The sequence below is a fragment of the Morone saxatilis genome, unplaced genomic scaffold (assembly GCF_004916995.1).
Source record: "Morone saxatilis isolate NCDOM2014 unplaced genomic scaffold, NCSU_SB_2.0 Contig6, whole genome shotgun sequence".
Taxonomy (NCBI): Eukaryota; Metazoa; Chordata; class Actinopteri; family Moronidae; genus Morone; species Morone saxatilis.
In genome coordinates this window covers 2,113,595-2,128,996 of record NW_023340206.1, presented here as the reverse complement: position 1 = coordinate 2,128,996, position 15,402 = coordinate 2,113,595, and the positions used below count along the sequence as shown (strand labels likewise).

The window sequence follows — 15,402 nt, the reverse complement described above, 5'->3', positions numbered from 1 at the left end:
ACTGCACAGACATGTGTCCCGTCTAGCCCACCCCTCGCCCATTTTTGTACCTTTTTTTTATAACAGAACACTGTAAGAACCTTTTTATTATCATTGATGTCTTCATCTTTTATGTTGTTGAAAAAGTCCTGATACTAATCGTATTCATCGAATTGTATTGTAATCCGTAGTGAGTGTGTGGATGACCTAGAGAGAGATCTGTGAATGTGTGCGGTGCAGAGGAAAAGGTGAGCAGTCAATCTAGCAGTAAATATTTCAGTCAGTAAAGGCTGCAGCCTCATAAGACCAAAGTAAAACTGCCATGTGTTGTTTCCCAAATGCTGGAAAAGCATTGCCAAGATGATAAGCTCTGCCTACGTTCAAGGGGTACTGAAGTAGAGCCTGCTATGTAAAATCCCACAGTGAAGGGGCATCATGGCGCTGTTCTTTGCTTCAGTGTAAAAACAGCAAAGTTGTATTGTTGTGGAATCACTGTAAGAAGGGCTACTGTCTACTTACGGTTGATGAAGAAGAGCTGCAGGAAATGCAGTATGACTAGAAGGGGGTAGAAAGCGTTGAGGTGAACATCGAACGCATAGCCCCACTCCACATCAAAGTTTCTGCTGGGTTGTTTCAGCAGGTACTTGTTGCTGATAACCCTGGAACACACAAGAAATACTGTTTCACATGAAGTAAAGTCAAAGTTAAAGTAAAAAAATCATCTTACCTACATTTTATTCATATAATCAACTAAGCAAACTTACTACTCACCACATAAGGGTTGATATAAGCAGACCAACTCCTATACAGTCAACAAAGACCACCCACAGCAGCAGCTTCAGAGTCTCCAACACTCCCATGTCCAGCACCAGACCAAAGCCTATTGTTGACACTGCAGTGAATAAAGGGAGTGTTCAGTTATCATAGTGCCGTACAGTGTAAACACCAGGTTTCATCTGGCAACATTCAGACCAGTTTAAATGTGTCTATTTACATTGAATCAAACAGGTAAAGCAGGCCACACAAAAAGAGAGGTATGGACACGAGTAAACAGATGCTAACATCAAGAGTGGACCACATGAGTAGAGTCTTACCACAGAGCCAGATGCTGAGCAGGACCAGGAAAGCGGGGTCGTCCCTGGCCCACTGGTCTTTGGTCTGTTTTCTGTAGTGGAAGTTGCGGTAGACTCTCTGTGGTGATGTGAACAAGTAAAGCATCTGCCACATGGCAAATTCAAAGTCCATCTGTCTGAAGTGGAGCATCCGTCGCAGGTACTTGTAACGCTTGGCGCCCGCCGTGTGACGTGCCGCATCCCTAGGGCCGAGGGCGCCGTTGCTGTGCGGCGAGGTGGTCGGCAACATGATGCTGGATATCAGATCAGAGGAGCGCGGGAAAAGAAGGAGGTAAGGAGAAGTGGGGAAAGAAAGGAAGATGAAAGAGAAGGAAGGGGTGAATTGCTGTACACATGAGGGAGTTATCGTGAAACTGAATCTGTGAACTGGACATGGACCTTTACGTCTTTGGGATGACTTGTGAACTTGATTTGAATGATTCATTTGCATTTTTGAGAACTTACTCTTTATACAATGTCCATTTTGTTGTGGGCAGGAAGAGAGACAGCCTGATTTAGCATACCTTCTTCGGTCAGATTGAAAAAAAAACGTGGGGATGTTTTTGATTTGTTATTTTAGTCTGTCACTTGCAGATGAAGCGCAATCTACTCTTCACAGTGACAAATAGAAAATCAGGTGAGCCAGACAATATGTTCCCATACTTTTCAAAGGTTTAATGAAACATATATATATATATATATATATGAATGATGAATCTAGGCTATATGAATGTACTTGCAAAGTGAAGGCTTAAGTACAGCTACTATGGTGCCAGCAGTATTGTATAAAACGAAGACGCATTTAAATCTCAAATGTCTGTAACATGCCCTTTTAAATGAGTTATTACTAACATATGATCTTATAGTATGCTACCGCCGACGAGCCGCAAACAAACAGCTGTAAAAAAAAAGAATGACAACACAGAAACAGAAGGTGCTACAGCAAACCTATGCTACATACTGTAAGATACACATAAACATGATGCAACTGCATTAATACATGAACTAATAACCAGTTACCTTCAGCGCAATGACCCCTAAAGAGCAGATATATTTAACTGTCTTGTTAGTTGGCGCTGTGTTTGTTAGCAGGCACAGTTAGCTTGCTGCTAACTAGCTACTTTAATAAGATGAGAAGGCCCAGCCGGTCTTATTGGTTACAGGCTCGGCGTAAACGCAGCGGCCACTGTTTGGTGTTAGCTAAACATCTAAACTTCTTGTCTTAAAAGATAGTTCACCTGTTTCTGCTGTACTCCTTCGCAGGAGAAAGCACCAACTCCTGCTTTCCGTAGCTGAATGTAGACGCTTCCTGAACTGTCGCGAAAATGAACACGTATCTACTTCCGGTTGTATCGACCTGTAGCCCCGCCCCCCTCCTTTTTAAATGTAATTAAAAAAAGACAATGATACAACTAACAAATACCAGTTCAATTTAAACATACATGTAAGCGAGGAGATATACAAACAGATAAATAGAGACGGACATAAAACAGGGGTAAACACAAATAAATAGAAAGCGACTTCAGTGAAAACATTAAATATATTAGTTACAGTTTCAGTTTTAGAACAACTTTTTCTTTTTAAACTGTTTTAACATATAGTTTCATTTCTATTTCATGAATGTGAGGTTTTACTTTCGTAAATGTACATTTATGAGTGTAAAACTTTGCCAAAAAATATGAGATTGATTATGATTAGAAAATGCTGTTTTTAATATATAGTATTGGTTCTTGAAAAAACAAAACACATTTTCCAGTAGGAGCTCAAGGTTACATAAAGATACATCTGCTGATATCTTGCCACAGTTTACAGGTATGTATGCATTTACAGAAAAGATGTTTAACAGTTGTATTCTAGTGAAAGAAAGAGAGTGTTTAATTACATTTTGAAAATGGAGGTAGAACCCTTTTTGTTGTGTTTTTTTATGTTGCCTATATTCACACAACCAACTACTGTCATTTATATATTTATATCAATAAATAACATATTTGTGAGAAAACTTTTTGAATATGCTACACTTTTGGAAGAAATGTGTGCTCATTCACATAACTGTGACTTTCTAGGCTAAATATGCAATCATTATCTGAAGGCACACTACCTGGACGTATTGATTTTTGTTTTAATAAAAACAGGTAATGTTATTATTGAGAGACAAATAAAAGGCAAAAAAATAATTGAAATGTGTATAGCAGTATATAGCAATTAAACCCAAAACTAGCCAGGGCAATAGCCAATCAGATATACTTTTGTTTAATGCAGTTATTTATATTAGTTATGTTTACGTGTTGAAGATACTTTTATTGTGAAATTTGGGACCTTATTTCTAACGGAAGTAGGAGACCATGCTATTTCCGCTAAGTACGCCATAGCTAGTAGACTGGTAGTATAACTCAGATCGCCGCTGTTCTGGTCAAGAAGGCCAAATAGCGAAAGGTAAGAAACAGAAACATATTGTGCACTTATAAAACTATTAAATCCATATGTTGTTTAACTGCAAGACCAAATGAAAACGAAGTGTTTGACCTTATTACCCGCAGTAACCCCGTACTACAGTGCAGTGCCCGTGTCCTTGAGTAGTACTCTAAGCTAAAGCTGTTAGCCGGCGAGCAAGGAGTCCTCATTGGAGGACTCAGGCTGACATTAACTGTAGATAATCGTGCTAAACATGTTGTTGTGTCAGTGTGTTTCGGAAATGCAGCTTTTGTTCCTCGTTGCAAAGAGGGCATCGTCTTTATACGATAGCTATGTGGTTGAGTATGACTTGTTGTTGTTGACAGTGAGCTATTAAGCGAGCTAGCTCCAGCCACTGTAACTGTGGTTATATTCACTGTAACTGGGTTATGAGTTTGTTAGATAGACATGCACAAACATTTAAAATACATCAGCCTTGCATTAAATCCGTCTCTGTGAAAATGCTGATTAAAAAAAATCGTTTCTGAGGCTGTCTAATAACGTTATCTGAAAAATAAAGGGAGCAATGTGACTTTCTGTATATGGGGTCATTTTTTATTCTGTCTTAAAATTGAAGACCTTAACCCCAAAAAAAAGATAGAAAAAAAATGAACATCACATTTTACTTCATGTTAATGCTTTCTGAATCTGAATCCATACACTAATCATTGACTCTAACCTGGAACCTACAGTCTGTGTGTGTGTGTCATCTTCTGTACTGTCAGGCTTTGGGCTGAAAAGAGTTAATCCAGCTGTTAACAGTAAATATTATTGTTCAATACCTGCAGCTAGGCCTTGCATGAAGATAAAGTTCACTTAATATTATTTTATAATTATGCCACCGGCCCACTTTATCTCGGTTACGACCCGATTCCAAAACCTGAATTTTGACTGTTGCAGATACAAGTACATAGTTCTTAAACGTGCATTCAGCCCTCCTCATTTCAATGCGAGACTTTCAGACAACCACACAGGTATCATTAGTACGTCTCTCTCTTCATCCATCTGTCTTTCACCACCTCCCTTCCTCTCCCTCTGTCTCGCTGATCCTCACACACATATATGTGAACAGCAGTCAAACGAATTAATGGCAGAAAAGCCCCAGATTGGCTGTCATGAAACCATCAGACTATGGAATCTGGATCGGTGACGTCAGTAAATGACCTCAGTACCTGGACACAATACTGATATTGGATTGGATCGGTCCCAACTGTAGACAGCGTTATTATTAGCCTCGATGCAAAAGAGCTGTCCTTAATTGAACATACTTCTCATTTATTGGAATTTTCTAACTTCCTGATGAAAAATAATTCGACTTTATTGAAAGAGAAAACATAATCTCACAACACCACATTTTATTTTAAATTTTAATTAGAAAAGTAATTCTGACGTTCTGATGAGGCGGCAACTTCAGAGAGGCGGACCGTTGACTTGAGAGATATTCTGGCAGCCAGTTTGTTATGTCTTGATTATAATTAGTTAACAAACATGGACACGGTGTGAGGTAGAGCTGAAACAATTAGTCAGTTTTTAGTTGGTTAGCAAAATGAATCTGCTAGAATACCTATAATCAATTAAAGACAATATCAGAATGAGGTTTTTTCTGTTTTCCTCTCACAGCGTCATGTTGCGTCTGCCGACCGTCGGCCGAGCTCTGGCCGGAGCCGCCAAGGGCAGCCTGGCTCCCTCCAACACTGGTAAGACCTGTGTGTGTGTGTGTGTGTTGTGTGTGGTGTGTGTGTGTGTGTGTGTGTGTGTGTGTCAAGTAACCAGCAAGCAGGTTGGCGCCGCGGCGGGGAATTGAGCAACTGTGATATTTGGTAGTTTTGGGAGTAAATTCATGATTTTATATTTCTGTATTTTATATTTTTTGTGTTTCATTTCTTTATTTGACCTCAGGTGTTTTTCAGCATATCAGGCCATTTTAATTTTCAGACGCATCCCATGAATAGTTTACTTCAATTTCAGTGTATTTTGTTAATTTTTGGGTAGAAGCTTACACATTGACAACATTTAGGTCATTTAAAAAAAAAAACTAAGGATATATCTATCTTGTACTCAGTTCCCCCCAATGTTCATTTTGTCTTGAACTGAATATATTTTTAGACTCATTTTATTGGTCAAGTTTCATTTCATTTTCAATAACTTTGACCTTTGTGTGTTTGTGCTTTCAGTGCGTACTTCAGTGCGTGCTGCCAGCAACATGGTGGAAGTGTTTATTGATGGGAAGCCACTGGAGGTGGAGCCTGGAACTACTGTGCTGCAGGTATGAAACATTATTTTACTGCAAACTAGTACAGATGTATACAGTCCCTTCATATTGTACTTTGTATTTTTGTACACTGTTGTGATCTATATGATTGATAACGTTTTTTCTGTAAAGGTCAGAAGGATTTATGAGAAGTTTGTTTAAGCTTGTGAAATACTTTTGGATCTATTGCAGGCATTTTGTTTTCCTTTTCTTTTTTACTAAATTCTCTATCTTTCTATTTTTTAGTGAAGTGGTTACTGGGAGGGTTAAGGTCCCATGCTACTGTTGATGTAGTACTTTTCCTGTAATAACAATAAACATATTGTTTTTTTGTTTTTTTTTAAAAAAGGGAGGAAGAACTTTTGCTGTTTTGCCTGATGAATGTTTAATTTCCCCATCAGGCCTGTGAGAAGGCGGGAATCCAGATCCCCAGGTTCTGTTACCATGAGCGCCTCTCAGTGGCAGGAAACTGTCGTATGTGTCTGGTGGAGATTGAGAAAGCCCCAAAGGTAACAGAGTGCATCTGTTTGTGTTTAGGCAGATTAGTTAGTGTATTATTATTAGTGCATTAGTTAGCATTAGTGCATATTAGTGCACGGAAATGCTTGCATTGCTATTGTCTAATGGATGTGTGTGCTGTTCCTCAGCCGGTAGCAGCCTGTGCCATGCCCGTCATGAAGGGTTGGAACATCCTCACCAACTCAGAGAAGACACGCAAAGCCAGGTCCAAATTTAAATTTAAAATGTGATTAAAATGTCTCCAAAGTTAACGAACTATTGTTAACAGGCCTGGTGAACATGTGTGTGTGTGTGTGTGTCTCATCAGAGAGGGAGTGATGGAGTTCCTTTTGGCCAACCACCCACTGGACTGCCCCATCTGTGATCAGGGAGGAGAGTGTGACCTGCAGGTAACCAAACAACTAGTATATGGAGGTTAAAGGGTCAGTTCACAGAAAGAAAAGAATAATTTCAGTTTTATTTGAGCTTTTAGAAATATCTGCGTTTGCTGCTACAGCAATACAGCAGAAAAAGTAACAAATAGTAAATAAAAAATAGTAACATTTTCCTGCTGTGTTTCCAGGATCAGTCCATGCAGTTTGGTTCAGACCGCAGTCGTTTCTCAGAAAATAAGCGAGCGGTGGAGGACAAAAATATCGGGCCGCTCATCAAAACCATCATGACCCGCTGTATCCAGTGCACACGCTGCGTCCGGTGAGTCACAAACATCCATATTTATATGGAATAAAGTGATGATCTGCTATTCTTATTTCAAGTGGTAAAATACATTCATGCATTCCTGTGTGTGTGTTTCCCGTAGTTTTGCCAGTGAGATCGCCGGCGTTGAAGACCTGGGAACGACAGGAAGAGGAAACAACCTGCAGATCGGGACGTACGTGGAGAAGATGTTCATGTCGGAGCTGTCGGGCAACGTTATCGATGTGTGTCCAGTCGGAGCGCTCACCTCCAAACCCTACGCTTTCACCGCACGACCATGGGAGACCAGGTAGGAAAAGGGTTAGAAGATATGAGCTTTCTGACCGTCCTGAAGCAAGCTGTTTAATCAATTTAAAGCATGTTGCTCAGTTTGTGTGTCTGATTCCATCATGCTGTTTTCTTTGGCTGAATCTGCTGTGTTTGCAGGAAAACGGAGTCGATCGACGTGCTGGATGCCGTGGGCAGCAACATCGTGGTGAGCACAAGAGGCGGCGAGGTGATGAGGGTGATGCCCAGGCTGAACGAAGACGTCAACGAAGAATGGATCTCTGACAAGACCAGGTAAGGGTTCAGGAGGTGCCAGTAGATCATGTCAAAGATCGGTCCACTTAGACATATATGTTGCTATTGGTTGTACCTTGAATAAAGAGAATAAAAATGTGCATCCTCAGGTTTGCGTATGATGGTCTGAAGAGGCAGAGGTTGACCCAGCCGATGGTGAAGGATGAGTCAGGTCAGCTCACCCCGACCACCTGGGAGGAGGCTCTTACTCGTGTTGCTGGAGCAGTAAGTGTGTGTTTGCTTCTATACTGGATCCATCTGTTTATTCCTCTTTCTGTACTTATTGTGTGTCGATTGGAGACGGGTGATATTTGTGTGTTGCTGCCTGAGGTCATTTGTGATAACACTTTAGTTGTGTTCTCATATTTAAACGTATATGCATAAATCTGTGTGTGCAGCTCCAGAGCGTGCAGGGCAGTGAGGTAGCCGTCATTGCAGGAGGGATGGCCGACGCCGAAGCTCTGGTCTCCCTCAAAGACCTCCTCAACAGACTCGACTCAGAAAACCTCTGCACCGAGGAGCTCTTCCCCATGGCGGGTGCAGGGTAAGACCGCAGTGTGTTCCCCGCAGCCTCTTCTAGTTGTGCAGTGTGTCTTCTCCAGCTGACAGTTTTTATTTTCTTCCGGCCTCTGCAGCACTGACCTGCGCTCCAACTACCTGTTGAACTCTCGCATCGCCGGCATCGAGGACTGTGACCTGCTGCTGCTCGTGGGCACCAACCCGCGCTACGAAGCCCCGCTCTTCAACGCCCGAATTCGCAAGAGGTAAACTCTATTGCAAAGACATTGCGCATTTATTATTCCAAATGTTTTATGAGAAGGTCGAGCTGTTTCATATTTAACAGTTAAATATAAAGCTGGAGCCTGCAGCCGGTTAGCTTAGCTTAGCATAAAGACTGGAAACATGGTCTGGTAACTGCTCAAGCCAAGAAATAGTCAGTTGTTGGTACCCAGCTCCTGCTATAACACACTCACTTGTGCTGTTGTTTGCGTTCATTATATTTGGGTTTGTCTCGCATATGTAACTCGCCTCCTTCTGTCTTTCCTCCTCCTCCTCCTCTTCCTCTGTCAGCTGGCTCCACAATGAGCTGCGTGTTGCCATGGTGGGCCACAATGTTGATCTGAGCTACTCATACGACCATCTGGGAGAGGAGACTTCTGTGCTGAAGGATCTGGCTAATGGCACGCACCCCTTCTGCCAGGTAATGAACACACACGTAGCCTTATTTAGAGGACACTTGGAGGGAACTTTGGTGCTGATTTATGAACCGATGAGAATTATCTTTTTCTCTTTCTCTGGCAGCCCTCAGTTGAGTTTCTGGCAGCTTTTATTTAAATTCTTTCCTTTCCTCTCCCTGTCTCCAGGTCCTTTCAGCTGCTAAACGCCCAGTAGTCGTCGTGGGCAGCAGCGCTCTGCAGAGAGAAGACGGAGCCGGCATTTTGAGCGCCGTCTCCACCATCGCCCAGAACGCCAGAACCAGCAGTGGAGTGGAAGAGGGGTGGAAAGTCCTCAACGTCCTGCACAGGTACAACGTGGCAATGCTCACGAGTGTGGACTCGGACTCAAGCCTCTATTAGTAAGGTACCTTAGAGGCTTCCTGCTCATACTTTGTGTTTGTGTGTGTGTGAGCAGAGTGGCCAGTCAGGTGGCTGCGTTGGACCTGGGCTACAAGCCCGGTGTGAACGCCATCAGGAACAATCCACCCAAAGTCCTGTTCCTGCTGGGAGCGGATGCCGGCTGCATCACCAGAGCCGACCTACCTGAAGGCAGCCTTATCATCTACCAGGGTACACACACACACACACACACACACACAAAGAGCATACACACATTCAGTCAGGTAACATCCAAGACAGGCGGGAAAAAAACTCACTCATGATAATTTTCCACCCCTCTAGGTCACCATGGCGACGTAGGAGCACCAATGGCGGACATTATCCTACCCAGTGCAGCATACACAGAGAAGAACGCCACCTATGTGAACACCGAAGGCAGGAGCCAACAAACCCGGGTGGCCGTCACCGCTCCTGGAATGGCCAGAGAGGACTGGAAGATCATCAGGGCCCTATCTGAGGTCAGCAGGACGCCCCTCCCATAGCACACACTAACCTCCGTACTGTCAGTTAGTGGACCTTGAAAGTAACGCGTGTTTTTTGTGTTTGCAGCTGGCCGGTGTGACTCTGCCCTACGACACTCTGGAAGAGGTCCGCTCCAGACTAGCCGAGGTCTCTCCTAATCTGGTCCGTTATAACGACGTAGAGGAGGCAAACTACTTCAAACAGGCTAATGAACTCGCCATGGTACACACACACACACACACCTACAGAGTCAGAGTTTGAGTTTGTACAGACAGACTTTAAATGTTTTTGTGGTTTGAGAGCTTCTGGAGCTGGAAAGTTTGTTGAGTTGGTTAACTTCCGTGAGAAGAAAATGACCTGTGTCTGTTTCCTTACTCTTTTCTTCGCAGGCTGTGAACCAGGACCTCATCGCAGCTCCTCTGGTACCACCTCAACTTACAGCAAAGGACTTCTATATGACAGGTGAGTGTGTGTGTGTGTGTGTGTGTGTGTTCTGTTAGTGGATACACAGGCAAAAATATAAATGCATAAAAATGTAAAATAATCTTCCTCTGCCCTTCCCCTTCCGCGTTCAGACTCTATTAGCAGGGCTTCCCAGACGATGGCCAAATGCGTCAAAGCCGTGACAGAAGGAGCGGCCGCAGTCGACGAGCCTTCAGTTTGCTGAACACCTGATAACACCTACAACAATAAACTCTCTCCTCTGCCAACACAACACACACTTCACTGAACGGACAGGGTGTCGCTCCATAATTTAAAGTTGTCCCTGATGTTTGTTGTATACGGTTCTCACTCCTGAGAACGAATCTTTCTTGAATATAGCTGAGAAAAGTATGAAATATGAATAAAATCTTAAAAATGTCTTTACTCCAGTCTGAGTGGGTTTCATTTATTGCATTTTTGGTTGAAATCCGCTTGCCATGACGTCCTCTATCATTCCTCCTCCTAGTCACTAATGTACAGTATCTTTAACTCTTTATGGGCAAATCTTTGGAGAGTGATTGTAAACCACTGAAAGTCTTAAAAAAAAAAAAGTGTATATGTGTCTTGAATAGATCCAGAATGGGATACTGGTGTCTGGATCTGGACTCTGTTCCTGCAGACAAATTACTCTTGTCATATATTGTTCCCTAAGAAAGAAAGAAAAAGAAAGAAAGAGAGAGGGGGAGAGAGAGAGAGAGCTCTTATAACCAAACAGAAGCAGAGAGGCACACACAGAGAAAAAGAGAGAAGACAGTCCCATCTCTTCATTCCCTGTCTGCCCAGTGTCTGAGACTGAACACAGTGACTTCATTATTGTACTCCTCTCTGTATCTGGAATTTATTTCTACTTAAAGGTCAGTAATTTATTTCTACTTAAAGGTCAGTATTATTGCTTCATGTAGTTCTCTGGTTCTACTTTTTTTTGTATTTGTGATTTTAAGTTTTGCCTCCTTTCTTCTTCTTTGAAGGGTTTTAATGCGGGAACAGACAGCGGGCTAATTATTGGACCCAACAGGAAAATGGTTCCAGTTAAACTCCTAATTCTGGGAGCTCAGAACACTGGAAAAACAGGTAGATTACAGACTGCAGTAGACAGGAAGGTGGAGAGACAGGATGGGAACGTGTGAGCACTTTGTGGATTATGTAACAGTCGTATAGGTACTGTCACATGCTCATCACATGAAAACACAAAGTAAAAGAGGTTAAGTTGGGGGTTAAATCTTGTTCACGATTGAAGAGGTTTTGCTAAATATGGAAACCTTACGCAGGTCTAACATTGACCCCTCTTCCTGAGTATTGAAGTGTAAACGTCTCCTGTGTCTCCTGAAACTGCTACATTTTAATGTCTCTGTTTTGTCAAATCTTTTTAATGGTGGCAAAACAGAGCAGGATGCAACTTTGTCAGAAATAACAAGTATAAACTGAAAGTAACAACCAGACCTCTAACATTATAAAACCTCAAAGCCTCACAGATTATATAGTGCAGATTACTACTATTACTTACAGTGGTGGAATGTTATATTTACTCAGGCACTGTACTTACTTACAAATTTGAGGTACTCGTACTTGAGTCTTTTCTTTTCATGCCACTTTATACTTCTACTCCACTACAATTCAGAGGCAAAGATTAAACTTTTTTACTTCACTGTAATCATTTAACAGCTGTAGCTACTAGTTACATTATAAGACATTCTGAGATTTTATAAAATATGATGTTTTGCTTAGATATATTATGGATTATATTTACAGATTATATTTATCCATCAGATTACACTGTGATTTACAAAAGTGTGACAAGCGGGACAGAGTATAAAAGAAGGAGAAGCGGCTCTCAGAAATGTTAATTAATATATTGCACTTAAATATTCTTTTAAAAAGTTATTTGTTTAAGGCAGCAGCCGTACCTTTGCAGAGTTCTCCTTCTAAAATCAGTATCTGTATCAGCCTCAAAAATAAGCAGAGCTGCATCATTTAGTTGATTGACAAAAACTGTTTTGGTAACTATTTTTGATAATGGTTTTAAGTCATTTTACCTACAAAAGACACACTTCCAACGGATCAGCTAAAAATAGATTGGTTCAGACAAAACAAGCAATGTGAAGGTGTCACTTTGGGTTCTGGGTAATAGTGACGGCATTTCTCACTCATTTAAAATATTTTTAGAAACAAAAAAAAAACATTCAGTTAATGGAGAAAATAATCAGCAAATGAATCCATAATGAAAATAATCATTAGTTACAGTCCTGTACAAAATAGTTACGAGCTCCACCTCAACCGTATGACAACGACAACAGTAAAATCCTGCTTTTATATTAATGTATGAGTCATAATAATCTAATGGTATCATATATAATAGCACAACAGTCTCAGGGGACATGTTTATTCTTTAAAAAAAGAACATTTTCATGATTATTCTTACATACTTTTATTTAAGTAACATTCTCAATACAGGACTTTAACTTGTAAGAGTATTTTTTTACAGTGTAGCACTTTAACCACTAACATTGCATTGGACAGACTATTAAAACCAGTGTAACCTTCATTTAGATGCTCTTACACTACCACACACTTACAGTAAAGTTCATGTGTACACATATTTTCCTAGAAACTAGACATGTTTGCCTAACTCCATTCTCAATAAGTGTGGAGTAAGTAAAATATACAGGATGTGCCCCTGGTTCTCCAAAATCTAGAGAAAATTTTGTTCTCGAGACTGGATAACCTTGGAAGCTCATAACATTATTCCAAGTAAATGACAACAGTTGTCAGTTATATTATTACTTCTTTACAGTGAAGTCTGTGGATTGCCTCTGGAAAAACAACTTTTTTTTATGCTTTGGGCACCACAAACAAAATTCCATTCACCTCCATTGTGTTGGTGGTGGGAGCAGAAACCTCAGCACATAATATCAAAAATGTCTGTGGCGAGATACAGATGTTACAGGGGTAGACAACAAGCTTTAGTTCCTGATACTGGATGAAAACAAAGCCATTTTTCAGCTGCTCTGCCTCAAATAACAGCTTGAACGAGCCTAAAGAACCTTTTAATGTGTCCTGCCTGAATACAGGGAGCCCTCGAACACCAGACACAGACGTCAAACAAACATGAACCCATCCAGACTCCTTGCACCCAAACACAGAGAAAGCACTTCTGCGTTTGTTTAAACAAGACAGGTACCATTACTAAGAGGATAATTCTCAAAGCAGGGATGACTACATAACGCATGAACATGCAGCAGGCTGCAGATCAGGTGCTAATGTGTAAATCAGACTCCATATGTGTGCATTCACAGTATATTGAGTATATATATTAGCTGGTGTATGTTGTGTTTCTGGCAGTTGGCCCTCTGGTGACCATGTCTGTTTTGTGTCTCCAGCACTGTGTGTTCGTTTTATAACCAAGCGCTTCATTGGCGAATACGACCATAAGAAGGGTAAGACTGCAGTGGATATTTGTTACAATAAACATTATTGATGTGGAACAAAATAATTGGGTTATGCAACCTACCCGCATCATTCACAGACAGTTTAAAATAATGTGTCTGTGTTTTTACAGAGGTGACCTACAGATGCAGTCGGGTGTTGGACCAGGAAACTGTTGATCTGGAGATTTTGGATATAGCTTGGAAGGTAAATTCTGACTTCTATTTAATAATGTTTTACATCAAATTGGAAATAGACGTTTGTCTACGTAGACACAACCAACAGCATCCTCAGTTTTAACCAGAACATTTTAGCTGCTTAATCTGAAAGGTCCGGTGTGTAACATTTAGGAGGATATATTGGCTGAAATGGAATATAATAGTATAATCACCTGAAGATAGGAATTGTTGGGTTTTGTTACCTCAGAATGAGTCATTTTTATCTACAGAGGGAGCAGGTCCCCTTTTATAGAGGCTGCCATGTTTCTCCTTAACGTTTGAAACGCAAGCGGCTATTCAGTTGGTTGCAACCTGCAACGTTCTCCACTAGAGGCCACCAAATCCTACACTTCTTGCTGAGTTAAATGAGAAGATGGACACTGCTCTCTTATTAACAATACCTGATGTTATCTCCTGCAGGAGAACTCTGTGGCTTCTCTGGAGTCTTCCATCCGCTGGGCAGACGGCTTCCTGCTGCTCTACTCCATCACACAGCGCCTCAGCTTCCTGGAGGTCCCTCGGCTCAAGAAACTTATCGACCAAACCAAACAGAGTCTGGGTAGGAAACTAACTTATTATTCTTAATGGAGGGACTGTTGAAGGAGAGTCCTCTGGCTGTGACAGCAGATAGTGTCAGTCTTACACACACTACTAGGAGTCATCAAATTTAGAAATGTTAAATCCTGCACATAGCGGCTTTAAAGTCACTAATTTGACAGAAGAAAGGTAACAAGGGAAAACATCTCTTTTGTGAGTTTTGGCTTTTCTCCAATGTCCTTTAACACAAACTATCTTGTCGGCATCAATAGTAACTACTGCAGCAGTGTGATCTCCACAGGAACAGTGTGTTCACTATGTTTGCTCTTTAAGTCCAGTCTCTGTTCTAACTCTGACATCTGTCTATTGTCACCTTTACACACACACACGCTTTCCATACTTGGTAGGCCATCCGGTGCTCAGTAGGTTACATGTAAACTCCCAACTCTGCATGCCATTGCATCATCCTGCCGGGTTATTGTCACTTTGTTTCACTTTGTGTGTGTGTGTGTGTGTGTGTGTGTGTGTGTGTGTGTCAGTTGTTCCCACAGTGCTGGTAGGGAATAAGGCAGACCTGGAAATCGGCAGGGAGGTGCCAACAGAGGAAGGACAGAGACTGGCCAAAGAGTTAAGGTTTGTTTGTGTGTTGTACATCATAATCAATAGTTCTTTCCTGTTTATTTTGTTGATTTTTTAAAATTATATTACAGATGTTGTGTTGTTGATACAGGTGTTGTTAATATTGCTACCAAATATCTGTACTGAATATTGTTAAGAATTACAGTGTGTTGTTGTTTTGATGAAGATAATACGACAGTAAGTTTTGTTAACTAAATGTGCATCTAATTAATAAAATGTATATTGAGTATCATTTGTGAAGGTAATTTGCCATTATACAATATATATAATACGTGTGTGTGTGTGTGTGTGTGTGTGTGTAGGTGTGTTTTCAGGGAGCTGTCGGTGGCAGAAGCCGCTTTGGCTGTGGAAGCAGCAGTGCTTCAGCTCATCAGGTTTGGTTCAGCTGTATTATAACTTCACACTTAGTTCACACAGTTCACATTATGGTCAAATTACTTGTTAAAGATCCCCTC

At 41.3% G+C, this 15,402-nt stretch overlaps 3 protein-coding genes across 3 annotated transcripts in view; 2 read left to right on the top strand and 1 right to left on the bottom strand.

Moving 5' to 3' along the window:
- unc50 (unc-50 homolog (C. elegans)) overlaps positions 1-2,433 on the bottom strand; it is a 4,554-nt gene extending 2,121 nt beyond the window's left edge. Inside the window, exons 1-4 of the mRNA XM_035678008.1 lie at positions 2,330-2,433; positions 1,074-1,345; positions 751-871; positions 499-638 (exon numbers count right to left, since the gene is read on the bottom strand). Coding sequence (XP_035533901.1) covers positions 499-638; positions 751-871; positions 1,074-1,341 — 529 coding nt within the window. The 5' untranslated portion in view covers positions 1,342-1,345; positions 2,330-2,433. The remainder of the gene's footprint in view (positions 1-498; positions 639-750; positions 872-1,073; positions 1,346-2,329) is intronic.
- A 983-nt stretch (positions 2,434-3,416) lies between these two features.
- LOC118340044 (NADH-ubiquinone oxidoreductase 75 kDa subunit, mitochondrial-like) lies at positions 3,417-10,514 on the top strand. Its single transcript, XM_035677890.1, has 19 exons — positions 3,417-3,524; positions 5,163-5,239; positions 5,717-5,808; positions 6,195-6,302; positions 6,441-6,517; positions 6,620-6,701; positions 6,875-7,005; positions 7,112-7,297; positions 7,435-7,569; positions 7,680-7,794; positions 7,968-8,113; positions 8,205-8,333; positions 8,641-8,770; positions 8,934-9,094; positions 9,202-9,356; positions 9,468-9,643; positions 9,735-9,869; positions 10,037-10,109; positions 10,223-10,514. The coding sequence occupies exons 2-19, from the start codon at positions 5,167-5,169 to the stop codon at positions 10,312-10,314; spliced, it is 2,196 nt and encodes a 731-aa protein (XP_035533783.1). The 5' UTR covers positions 3,417-3,524; positions 5,163-5,166; the 3' UTR covers positions 10,315-10,514.
- Positions 10,515-11,149: 635 nt separating this feature from the next.
- Positions 11,150-15,402, top strand: part of zgc:110699 (uncharacterized protein LOC325371 homolog) — a 5,273-nt gene continuing 1,020 nt past the window's right edge. Inside the window, exons 1-6 of the mRNA XM_035677909.1 lie at positions 11,150-11,201; positions 13,508-13,564; positions 13,687-13,760; positions 14,192-14,330; positions 14,848-14,941; positions 15,250-15,321. Coding sequence (XP_035533802.1) covers positions 11,150-11,201; positions 13,508-13,564; positions 13,687-13,760; positions 14,192-14,330; positions 14,848-14,941; positions 15,250-15,321 — 488 coding nt within the window. The remainder of the gene's footprint in view (positions 11,202-13,507; positions 13,565-13,686; positions 13,761-14,191; positions 14,331-14,847; positions 14,942-15,249; positions 15,322-15,402) is intronic.

Coding starts and splice junctions, on each gene's coding strand:
- LOC118340044 (XM_035677890.1), top strand. CDS start 5,167: ATGTTGCGTCTGCCGACCGTCGGCCGAGCTCTGGCCGGAGCCGCCAAG. Junction 6,518..6,619: donor GAGAAGACACGCAAAGCCAG/GTCCAAATTTAA, acceptor GTGTCTCATCAG/AGAGGGAGTGATGGAGTTCC. Junction 9,357..9,467: donor CAGCCTTATCATCTACCAGG/GTACACACACAC, acceptor CCACCCCTCTAG/GTCACCATGGCGACGTAGGA.